Below are 11,812 nucleotides of genomic sequence, written 5' to 3'. Positions count from 1 at the left end.
TTCCAGGGGCCCCGGGCACGACATCCAACCCGGTGACTTTGTCTTAGTGCGTAACTTCCAGCGCACCAAGAGTCTGGAGCCCCGGTGGACCGGCCCCCTGCAAGTCCTGATCACCACCCGAACAGCTCTTCGAGTGGAGGGGAAGCGCAATTGGCTGCATGCACACCACTGCAAGAAGGTATCATCGACCCTGACGACCACGGACAACATCACCGCCCAAGAGGAACTTCTGGACAAAGACCGACCATCCCTGAGCCACTGCCCGGATACAGAGACACTTGAATTAACGAAATATCCCGATCCCACTGTGCCATCCAAGGAAGGGTATAACCTACGACGAAAGGAGGGAACTTCGGCTAAGCAGACCACAAACTAAGTTGAAATCTCAGAGCGGTTGCCTAGCCACCTCAAAGGCCACCAGGAGAGAAACTAAACAAAGTCTGTGGTTCTGCCCGCTACCGAGTCCCTTGAAGGTGATGGAAGCACCCGACATGAAGATGATGGAAGCAACCGGACGTCCAAAGATCCACTACAAAATCCCAAAGACTGACAAAATGCACAGCTCAAAGACTATTGCACTTTTCGTTACCCTTCTCTTTTGCCTTCTCCTCGTGGTCACCTTCTGGATCATAGAGGAGAGCGCACCTGCTCACAAGACATTGCTGACCACCGTTCAACCTACCACCATGAGAGAACACCATCTGATCTCACTTTCACCCCAACTCCGAGAGAGGCGTAAGGAGTTCTGGAATAACTCTTTTGTGCAGTTGCTCCACCAACACAATCTTGCCGCCAATGCCACCAATTGCTGGATCTGTGGATTGCTACCACATGCCACCGGACACTCTATCCCTTTCATCCCTTCACCTTTTTCTGTCCATGGCTCCTGCCTCGCTTGGCTAATCCTCCTGCAAGAAAGCTACAAGGATAATGCCACTTCCGGCAAAACTGTGTCACACTTCTACCATGGGTTCTGGCTGAACAAAACTGGAAAAACTTCTGCTCCCTTCTGTCCTCTGAGATCAAACACTTCCTTTCACATGGACATCCCTGCCAAAGAACGAGTTGAAATGCAGGTATTCAACAACCCAGCCAGACCCACCTTCTCTTACCTCCGGAAACGGACGGCCGCCACCCTAACAGTGGCCCTATCCGTTATCAACATCACTGGACTTATGTGCCTCGAAGGCCTGGGGGCGCAGCTGGTGGGCCACAGCTCCTGCCTCATCACCCGAACATTGGACTCAGTTGATCCACCCTCCTTTGTTACCTCCCCAAATATGTACTTCGTCTGTGGTACTAAGGCCTACACCTGGCTTCCGAAAGGTTGGGGAGGCACCTGCTACATCGCTTTTGTCCTTCCTCCGACATATGTGGCTCCAGCAAACCATCACCGACAGAAACGTGCCAAAGACATTGTACAAGCCGACTCCACCGGAGCACAGTTCCTGGATGCAGTAAAGGGACTTGTTCCACTCTGGGGTCCAATGGCAAACAGCCGTGCCATCCGCCACTTAACTCAGGCAGTCGAAACGGCGATGAACATTACGGCTGGCATCCTCGCCAACAACACCGCCGAGCTTCAGGCCGTCCGCCTGGTAGCTCTTCAGAACCGCCTCGTTCTAGATGTGGTTCTGGCTGATCGTGGAAGAGCATGCCGCATCATTGGGTCCAGCTGTTGTACCTACGTACCGGATAACTCACCCTCAGTCTACAAAGCAATTGAACACCTCCACAGACTTTCCACAGAGGTTCATCAGGAGCAAGAAGGATGGTCACTGGGAAGTTGGTTTTGGGACACTATTAGAAGTTGGGGATGGAGGCTGTTTTCATTTATCCTAATACCGATTGTGATACTATGTGGATGTTGCTTGGGGATTCAGTGCCTGCCACCTTTATGTTCGCTTTTTATGAACTGCATCTGCCCTAAGACTTTGAACTTTGAAGCGGATCGAATGAAAGCTTTGTATGAGGTGGAAGTTCGTAGTATTATGGGGATAGATCCGAACTAGACAAGCTGGCGAGATATGTTAAAAGGGAGGACTGTGGAAATTTAGTTGTAACTGAACATTATCTGCGCCATCTTGCCTCTCCCCAGCGCCACGCACCGAAAACGTACGACAGCCATTTTAGGCACCCCACTCTCTCTCCCCGCTCATCGCCGATCACCTACGCGCCCCTCAGGCGCTGCGAACATCCCCCGCGCGCTGGCCACCCCCGAACCCATGGGGCAACACACAGAGAACTACGAAGTGGAGATTTTGTGATTGTGAAGGACAGGAGGCAGGGGAGAAAATTCCGGACCAGGTACGACCCGGGCCACTGGACGGTGGTCAATGTGAAAGGGACCATGGTAACAGTGGCGAAGGGGGGGGGGAGAAAGTGACACAAAACATCTCTTGGTTCAAAAGAGTGCCGGAACCTCGCTCCATTATGGAAGCTGACAACACCTACTGTGGAAATTTAGCTTGTAACTGAACATTATCTGCGCCATCTTGCCTCTCCCCAGCGCCACGCACCGAAAACGTACGACAGCCATTTTAGGCACCCCAATCTCTCTCCCCGCTCATCGCCGATCACCAGCGCGCCCCTCAGGCGCTGCGAACATCCCCCGCGCGCTGGCCACCCCCGCTCCCTCGTACATGGGCTGTAAAACCTCTCCTTCTGCGCAACCCTGCCATGGAATCGCACCCCGTGCCTGACCAACACTTCCTTTTCATCCCATACATGGTCATACATCCTTTCTGATAACCCCCTTCCTCCGCGCCCGATTGTCCGAACCGATCCCAGGCCATCACCTAGCCCTGCGGATGCAGTTTATTGCCCCTACTGTAAAGGAAACACCCCACATCAAAGGGATTACAGCAGATCAAGGCCCCCACCCCCTGGTTCCCGACCAGTCGCACACACCCCCGGGAATTGGCGGAATGTCCAGCTGTGTGATAGCCATCTCCTACTGTGTGTGGGGTGGGGACTTCCACTGTAGATATGTGTGGGAACGAGCTTGAAGTTGGGATTCTGAGGATGTTCTTTCATGTATCAAAGCGATCTCAAGAATGTGCCATGTATGATAAACCTGCAATAAAGTCATAAACCTGTGTATAAGAGGCCAGGCCTCAGAGATGCAGTTAGAGCACCTCGTGACGATACCTCGCTGTCTGATCTGATGTGTTCCACTCCGACGGAATAAAACTTTGTTTCCTGCCTTCCAGTCTCCGGCGCCTGCCTCTTTGTTGATTTAGCATCGAATGGTATAAGAGGCGATTACCGCCGGGCAATACTTGAAAGGTTATCGACTACGACTGCCCGCTACCATTTAACACCAAGACATCGGGGAGCACCACGGAACCGAGAGAGAAGAACCTTCTGTGAGTACCGGGTCACCAGCAACACCAGCGGCGCACCGCGAGGTGCACCAGGAGCTGGAGCCGCCAACCACTAATAACTGTGTGACGACAACGACAAACCCTGAGGGACCGGAGTACCGCATTGCCATCCGGGGTGATCACCCCAAGTACAGACTATGAGAGAACCCCAGACCAAGCTCCCGTCTAAAAGACTGTGCCTGCCAAGTGGTGGAGCGGCCAGGATCCCGCAGAAGAAAAAGAGACTGAGTTGAGATGGGATGTAACCAGTGAGCAGTCTATATGTTACTGGCACCCGCCGGATGTGTCGCACCCACACGCTCCCGCCAGTGGGTGGAGCGTGGAGAATAAAAGGAAGGGGTGTGCCTGCTCGGGGGCAGTCCGCACCCACAAGCTCACAGTGAGTGTGTGTCTCATTATTTGCGCAGCGCACGCCCCAGCATATACGTGGCCAGCATACCGCATTGAATGTAAAAGTTAATAAGTTAAATTAATATAACATAACTACAACATAATTATTTACAAAGCCTGTCTGCACAGTGCATTCCTTTCACATAAACATAAGGCACGTTATGTATCAACAAACAGCGTGTTTTACCATTTATGATGCATAACCAAACTGCCATCAAATGTGAAAAATTACTCTCATACTATAATAATGTATTTTTTGAAGAGGGTTTCAAACTGAACGTCTGCCATTTCTAAGCACTCTGGATAGCAAGTATAACAGTGCACAAAAGGGTCATTTGTGAAATTGATGTGTGTAATGGTTCATCAATCCATCACTTGCGAGTCGTCTTAAAAGATTAACGTAAGTATTTATTTCAAAAGAATCACCCACAACATGGAGCGTGTCTCCAACAGGAAGCTCGATCGGCAACTGACTCAGCCCATCGAACCTCGAGCCGGTGTACACTCCATGTTCACGTTCAAAGTAAAACATTCCAATTACATACATAGTATTCTAAATAACAAAGTGAAACATGGAAGCAAAGTAAACAACCCACTGCAATGTGCTCATACGGACAGGACTTATTTGCGCTCCTCTTGAAAATATGTCACTCAAAGTGTCGCACCTGTCAAAATTTCACACAATCTCACTGATGACATAGAAATGTCACACATATACTAAATGAAAACTTGGTAGCTACGTAAACTTTGATTATCAAAGTAGATCACGAATTATTGTCTCCATATAGTAAATACATAGTACGAATATTTTCTGGTTTGATAGAGTAGCGCCCACTCCTTCTCTGTATTTGTCCAGACATTTGAGAACCTTCGGTGAGTCCTCTTCTCACCATCCCTGGCCGTCAAGCTGGCGTAGGCAGGGCTGCACTACTCCCTCTCACAGATAGAGGGCGGCCCCCGAGCCTTGGCTCCTCCCGCCAGTGAAGAGCGACGCGGAAAACCTCATCAAAAGTCACCGGAAAAACAAGCTTGAGGCGGCTGCGGCTTCCCGAGAGACGGGGCGAACTGACCCGAGCGGTCTTCTGCTGCAGCTCGGACACACGCCCAGCTCCCTGCATGTCGAGGGGGTGGAGGTAAACCACGGGGGCGTGCGTGCCGTCTGCCTACTGGTGGCCGGAGGTGTCCGCTCTCGCCATGCTGCTGTTGGTCGCTGCCTTCACCGTGGCCTTCGTGCTGCTGCTCTACATGGTGTCCCCGCTCATCAGCCCCAAGCCGCTGAAGCTGGCCGGGGCGCACGTAGTGGTAAGTGCCTCGAGTCCGCTGCTGTCTCGCTGGGAGTGAGGCGGGGGCGAGCCTGCTTATACTTAGGGGGTTGGGGATGCTCAGGCTGCCCTTGTCACCGATCAGCTTCTGAGGTCACGGGGAGCCCTGCAGGTGAGTGGTAGCGGCGCGAGCACCCCCGGATAGTATTAATGCCGTGTTGCGCATATTGCCGTGCTTTTACTATGTTTTCTGATTGGTGTGGACACGCCAGGGTTAACTCATGACTCCAAGTCTGCGCAGTTCCAGAAAAGTGCATCAAAAAACTTTCGAAATTGTTTGTACTGCTGTGTCAGTCTGTGAGGCAGTCGTGTCTGAACTTTTTTACCATCAGTGTGCACGCCTTTCAAAATCTTGTTTCAATGATATAAAGACGCACGGCTTGTTGCTTTCAGACGTCGAAGCGGTTTGCAGATAGGTAGCGTGCTCTTACGCAGGATGCTGTCAAAGTTGACACTTTGCCTGCTTACGGAGTTACTCTCGTTGTGTTGCTCTGCAGTTCTATTTGATTTATAAGCAGACTCAGTCCGATTGTTATGCCATAATTTACACAGGTTATCACAAACTGTAATTCCATTTGTTATCCGTCTATTCTGAAGTGGTTATGTCACGCAGGTCACATGTCATTACGGACACGGACTCCTGTCATAAAGTTTACACCTACAAATCTTTAAATTCGGGTCTGTTAGTCTAACTAGTTCAATTGAAGCAAAACAAGCCTACAACACCCACAATGCATTTGTTATCACAGGACTGAAAACACTGTCTGTATATTCCAGTTTGGACAGATTCCCCAGGATACTGTAGCATAGATTCGCAAAATTTGCTGCAGAAACATTGAAATTTTGCAGCATATAGCAGCATTTTTTTTGGTGCCGATTTGCTTCACAAAATCTTAGTGTATATATTCCTTGGGCCGTATTACAACGGTGCCCGCTTTGCATGCCCCCGGGGCACTTTGGTATTATATAAGGGGACGCAGACACTTGTGCGTCCCCTTCTATAATACCGATAGTGCTGGCGCACTTAAAGTGCCAGCGCTACCTTCAGAGAGTCATTTGCATAGGGGCGTGGCCTATGTAAATGAGGGAATTCCTTTGACTCTGCGCCCACGCCATATTACATGCATCAGAATAGGGCGCATTGTGATTGTTTGCGCCCGGCACACCTTTTAAAGGGTGTGCCAGGCGCGAACAATCACAATGCATAATACGGCACCTGAATGATTAGCTCATTACTGCTCTAAGACACCCCTTCCTTTTCTGACTTAAGATCAACAGATCCTTCATTTCTTTAAGATCCACCTCTCCCTGTGCTCTCTTAACATAGGACAGTCTAGTTTTAGCTATACTATATAGCATCTCTCCATAGCGCCTTACTGAGTTAAGATGGATAGATTACTCTTTTTGTAGCGCTAATAACTACCTCCCTAAGAGTGTTTCCTCACTAAAGATAAATCTGTCTTGCAACTAGTACTAGAAAACACTTGTAAATAGCGCCTCCCTGTCTTTGGATGGTTACTTCTTCGCTACACTAGGAAGTGTTCTCTTTGATACATCAATCTTTGTAGCGCTATAAGCCATCTTTTTAAGAGAGCCTCCTTACTTTAAATGGACGCAACAGACTTTTCAACTCTGGGATGCATCTCCCTAAAGCGCCTCCTTGCACTGGATGGTTGGCTCTTAGCTGTTCTAGCCTAGGAGGCACCCTTCCTGACTTTAAATGAATAGAGGAGCTGTTCAGCGTCTTCTGACATTGGATAGATCGCTCCAGCGGCAACTGTTCCACAAAAGTAGAGGAGCACAAGAATCACACAAAGCCTCCCACTCTGAGCGCTAAACCACGGCGCTCAGGCCAATCACAATGCTGCTGCAACGCAGCGTTGTGATTGGCTAGGGGAGTCTGGGAGCCTGTGTGCTTCCTGGTTCCTGCATCAGGGGAGAAGCAGCGGTTGGTGATCAGTAGGCAAGTTTTTTTTTTTTTCCTTTTTCCTAGCACCCTGCCACTGTTCCGCTGTCCATGATGCCACAAAGCACCTCTTCATGTGCACCACCGACACTGGATAGGCAGGTCTTCACAGCGCTGGGATGCACCTCTTAACTCTGAGTTAAGCCAGCCGATACAGAGAGAGAAAGACCGTATTTTAATAAACTCAAAAGGTCACGGTCCATGCTAGACCAAATTTGGGGCCCAATTATTAAAGAAAGTCTCAAAAGTACACCCTTGGTATATGTCCTTGCATTAAGTGTAGCTATACGGCTTTTGTGAATTCCCAAGAATTTACAGCTGTAGGACAAGAAATAGTTCTAGAAAATACTTGTGAATTGCATTTTAGCATGAGCAAATCTGCATGTGTAGATTTGCTCATACGAAAATATGATTGTTTGCAAGTTCACTTTCCCTCCAACCACTTTTTTCCCAACTCTGGAAGAAGGTATACGCCTGCGATTATCAGTTGTACTTTTCCCAATATGGAAAAAGATTAGAGAAGAGTTGTTGCAAACCATTAAAACATGCAAGTTAGTAGGCTTGGACAGACTCAAAAGGGTATTCTAACCTTGGAACTATCCCCCACCACTATCTTCAGACCCAGTATGAATATCTGGGGAAAAGTGGCAACATAAGGGGATTGTAAGTATTTAAACACTACTATGGTATGAGCCATTGCCTAATCAGAAAGGCTATATCGGAGCTCTTGTATAATGAGATTGCTGTCATAATTTGTCGCCGCGCTACATGGCACCAAAGGGACTAGTGGGTTTTGTTACAGGACAAGTCGATTTATGGAGGGACCTGCCTGATGGACACGTAGATATTTTATTGAATTCCACACCACTGATATAGTAGAATAATTTGTGAAGGGTTCAACAAGTTCTTTTTATGTAGATTCTTCCCAGCCTATCAGTACTTCCACAGCGATTTTACATTAATCTAGCCAAGCACATATACATTTTTTTGGTTCAGGAAATGTTAAGAATTACTATTCTTACAGTTTCTATTTTATGTTTTACAAGTTTTTTTGCGAGGAAAAGACAAAAAAAAAAAAAAAAAAATTACCTACTGGCGGTCGCCAGTATATAGTTATAGTTAGGACCTATTTTCCATAGGAAATCCGCAACATTCTATTCCCAATAAGTCTGGCGCCGGTTGACGAATCTTCGCGAAAGTTTACAAACTTTTGGCCAGCTCCGCTCTGCTCCTACCCTGAAAGTCTCAGGGTGATTCGTCAAGCGGGGTTCGAGATAAAAGGGGGGCCCCAAAACGCGTTTTCCCCATAGGATCTGTTGTCGCAGCTACAGCCCGAACCGCTGAACGGAATTACACCAAATTTGGCAAAGAGGTAGTCCTCAGTTCAGACTCGTGCCTTTTGCATAAATGGTGTGAATCCGTTCAGTAGTTCCTGAGAAAATTAGAGTTAAAAGTACATGTATATCTATGGCCGGGGGCGCGAGTTATAGTTAGCTGAACTAACTATAACGGGGGAATTTCAATGGTTTTGTAGGAGGGAAATGTCCAGCTAACTAGAACGCCCCTGAAACCTATGTTTTTTTTCAGTGAATTTCAAAGGTTTTTTAAATGCTAATTCCTATCTATAACTTATCTCTAACCTATGGTTTTTAATGAATTTCATAAGATTTCTAAATCTTTATTTTTCAGTGTATCAATTGCTTTATTTGTTTTTTTTTATACTGTTTTTCATCATTTCTGTTAAAGTTTTTTTTATTTTTTTTAACATTTAAAAAAAAAGAATTACATGTTTTTAATTGAAAAAAAAATATTTGTAAATCTTGGAACTATTTTTTGATTTTTTTTTTATATAGGTATATTTTTTTAAACTATAATGTGTGTGTGTATATATGTATGTATGTATGTATATATATATATTCACTGAAAAAACCATAGGTTTCACACATGTTATAGTTAGCGGAAATTTTACTGATAAAAAACCAGTGAAATTGCCCCGTTATAGTTAGTGCTGGCAACTATAACTCACGCGACCGCAATCCTCTGCTGATGCTAATACTGTATTTAGACACTTATTTACCCATGTCTTCTTCCATACATTTTTAGCTATACATATATTACAAATATTTTTTTTTCATAAAGACACATATGTCATCAGCAGAAGATTGCGGTCGCGTGAGTTATAGTTGCCAGCACTAACTATAACGGGGCAATTTCACTGGTTTTTTATCAGTAAAATTTCCGCTAACTATAACATGTGTGAAACCTATGGTTTTTTCAGTGAATTTGCAAGGTTTTTTAAATGCCAATTCCTAACTATAACGTGTGTGAAACCTATGGTTTTTTCAGTGAATTTGTACGTTTTTTTAAATGCTAAGTTACTTTACGCCATTCGAGGCGTGCGCGCCCACTTAACGCAGTTCGTTCCGTGCACGGTTTTTATCAACTTTAATAAGCCCTGTACATTTGGTGGCCTTCGGCCACCAAAAGCACAGGGGGTGGGGTCAATGTGGATAGTGTTTTTTTTATTTCGATTTTATAATTCCATGTTGACAATATTTAGTTTTTTATCACCGTTAATATACCCTGTACATTTAGGGGCCTTCGGCCACCTAAAGCACAGGGGGTGGGGTGGGTGTGGATAGTGTTTTTTTTATTTCTATTTTTTTACCGTACGCGTAATCGGCGAAATTGCCGAAAAAATAAAAATTCCGTTTTTGCTCTTGGGGGATCTTTGGGGACTCCCTCAACATGGCTATGTGGGTGGGAGTTGTCAAAACAGCCCCTTTACATGTTTTTGGGCTTCATATTTGAAAAATCACTCTCAGTGCGAGAGACAAAATGGCGGACGCCGCTTCCTGGTTTCGGCCGATTCGAATGTTTACTAAGATCTAAGAGCCAATCAGAATCGCGCACGCCACCGTACGCGTACGGTAAGCGTACCGTAAGCGCACCGTACGCTGGCTCAGATATATATATTGATTTAAAGGCTATTTTCTCAGATTCTACCGAACAGATTTACACCAAACCTACAAAAGGCACTTCCTTGACCTGAGGACTACCTCTCTGCCAAATTTCAAGTAAATCTGTTCAGCCGTTCGGGCTGTAGCCCTGTCTAAAGGTCCTATGGAAAAATGCATGGGAAAAACGCGTTTTGGGACCCCCCTTTTATCTCAGCCCCCGCTTGACGAATCCCCCCGAGACTTTCAGGGTAGGAGCGGAGCATAGCGCCCCACCTATTTTGAAAAATTCGCGAGGATTCGTCGACCGGCGCCAAAGTTATTAAAAATAGAATGTTGCGGATTTCCTATGGAAAAGGGGTCCTAACTATAACTACCTACTGGCGACCGCCAGTAGGTAATATATATATATATATATATATATATATATATATATATATCCAAAAGCAAGCTTTGATGAAACAAAGACGCCGCACTCTTCCTGAATCTTTGAAGTTTAAAGTTTTATTTTCTCTTCACCTACGCGTTTCGAACTATGGCAGTTCTTGGTCACGGTAGTATACATGAGTCCCTTCTCACTTTCATTATTTATACCAATTCACCACTATTTCCCGCAATGAGGCATTGTGGGTATGGTAGTTTTTTATACACAAAATGTATTGAATACATTTAGGATTTACGTCGAGTCTGAGTGACTGTGTGGGCACCTATGTTAAGGATTGATTTAGGGTCCTAAGTTGCAAGTTAGTCTATTTTAAGCACTGAGATGACAAAAAAAGAACACTTATAGTAAATGTCTAATTTTTGCGTGTAGTCGCAATTCATATACACGAAACCTACGTGTATAATGTCAGAGTAGCTAGGAAATTAAAACAGATATTGTGGCTGAGTGCCATTTCTATACCTCTATTTCCTTGTTTTGACAAAAGATGACCACACAGCACGTCTGACAACGACAGTAATCCATTATTATATACATAAATTATAGTCTTAGTGAGCTAGTTTGCATTTAAATTTCACTCTATCAATTCCAATATGTTACAAGGGAAGCTGTTTTTGTCTAAAATATGGTGTCAATTGTTCATGAAGTTCTTACAAATGTACATAAAGTTCATCATCTCCGTTCAATCCTCCAGGGATTCTAGTTTTGAAACGGATGATTAGTTTTGATTCTAATCGTCTCAATTTTTGAGTTCTGTTCCCGCCTCTTTCATGTTCTTTGATGCATGCAATGCCCGAGTACTTGATATCCTGCCAAGTTTTTCCAATGTGACTCTGTAGATGTTTAGTCATTGCATATGTCAAGTCATTGTTTTGGATTGCGCGTATATGTTCAAGGATGCGCTTTTTCAGTGGACATATTGTTGATCCAATATATCTTTTTCCACAGAAACATTCGATCAAATAGACTACAAATTGGGTATCACAGGTAATCTTGTTTTGAATTGTGAATGTTCGATCTCGTGGGTCTTTGATAGATTTTAGATTTTTGCCTATTTTACACGCTTTGCATGTCATGCATTTTGTAAATCCTTGTTGTCTTACTTCAAGCCAAGATTTCGTAGTTCTGTTTTCGAAATGGCTGTTCACCAGTGTGTCTTGAAGTGACGGTGCCTTCCTGTACGATATTAAAGGATGACTTCCAATTGTTGGTCCAATGTCAGGATCCTTTTTGATGACGTTCCAATATTTTAACAGGATTTTACGAATATTGTAGCTCTCCTTTGAGTAAGTTAAAATCAGTTGAGGTCTTTCTTCAGTAGTTTCTGTTACTTTCTTTCTTACTGTGAG

General features: G+C 45.3%; 1 protein-coding gene across 1 annotated transcript in view; it reads left to right on the top strand.

Annotated features, from left to right (window-relative positions):
- Positions 1-4,721: 4,721 nt before the first annotated feature.
- The window catches only part of KDSR (3-ketodihydrosphingosine reductase), a 310,571-nt gene continuing 303,480 nt past the window's right edge, over positions 4,722-11,812 (top strand). Inside the window, exon 1 of the mRNA XM_085606936.1 lies at positions 4,722-5,078. Coding sequence (XP_085463062.1) covers positions 4,971-5,078 — 108 coding nt within the window. The 5' untranslated portion in view covers positions 4,722-4,970. The remainder of the gene's footprint in view (positions 5,079-11,812) is intronic.

The sequence above is a fragment of the Triturus cristatus genome, chromosome 5_2 (assembly GCF_964204655.1).
Source record: "Triturus cristatus chromosome 5_2, aTriCri1.1, whole genome shotgun sequence".
NCBI classification, from domain to species: Eukaryota; Metazoa; Chordata; class Amphibia; order Caudata; family Salamandridae; genus Triturus; species Triturus cristatus.
This window is presented reverse-complemented; position numbering and strand designations above follow the sequence as displayed.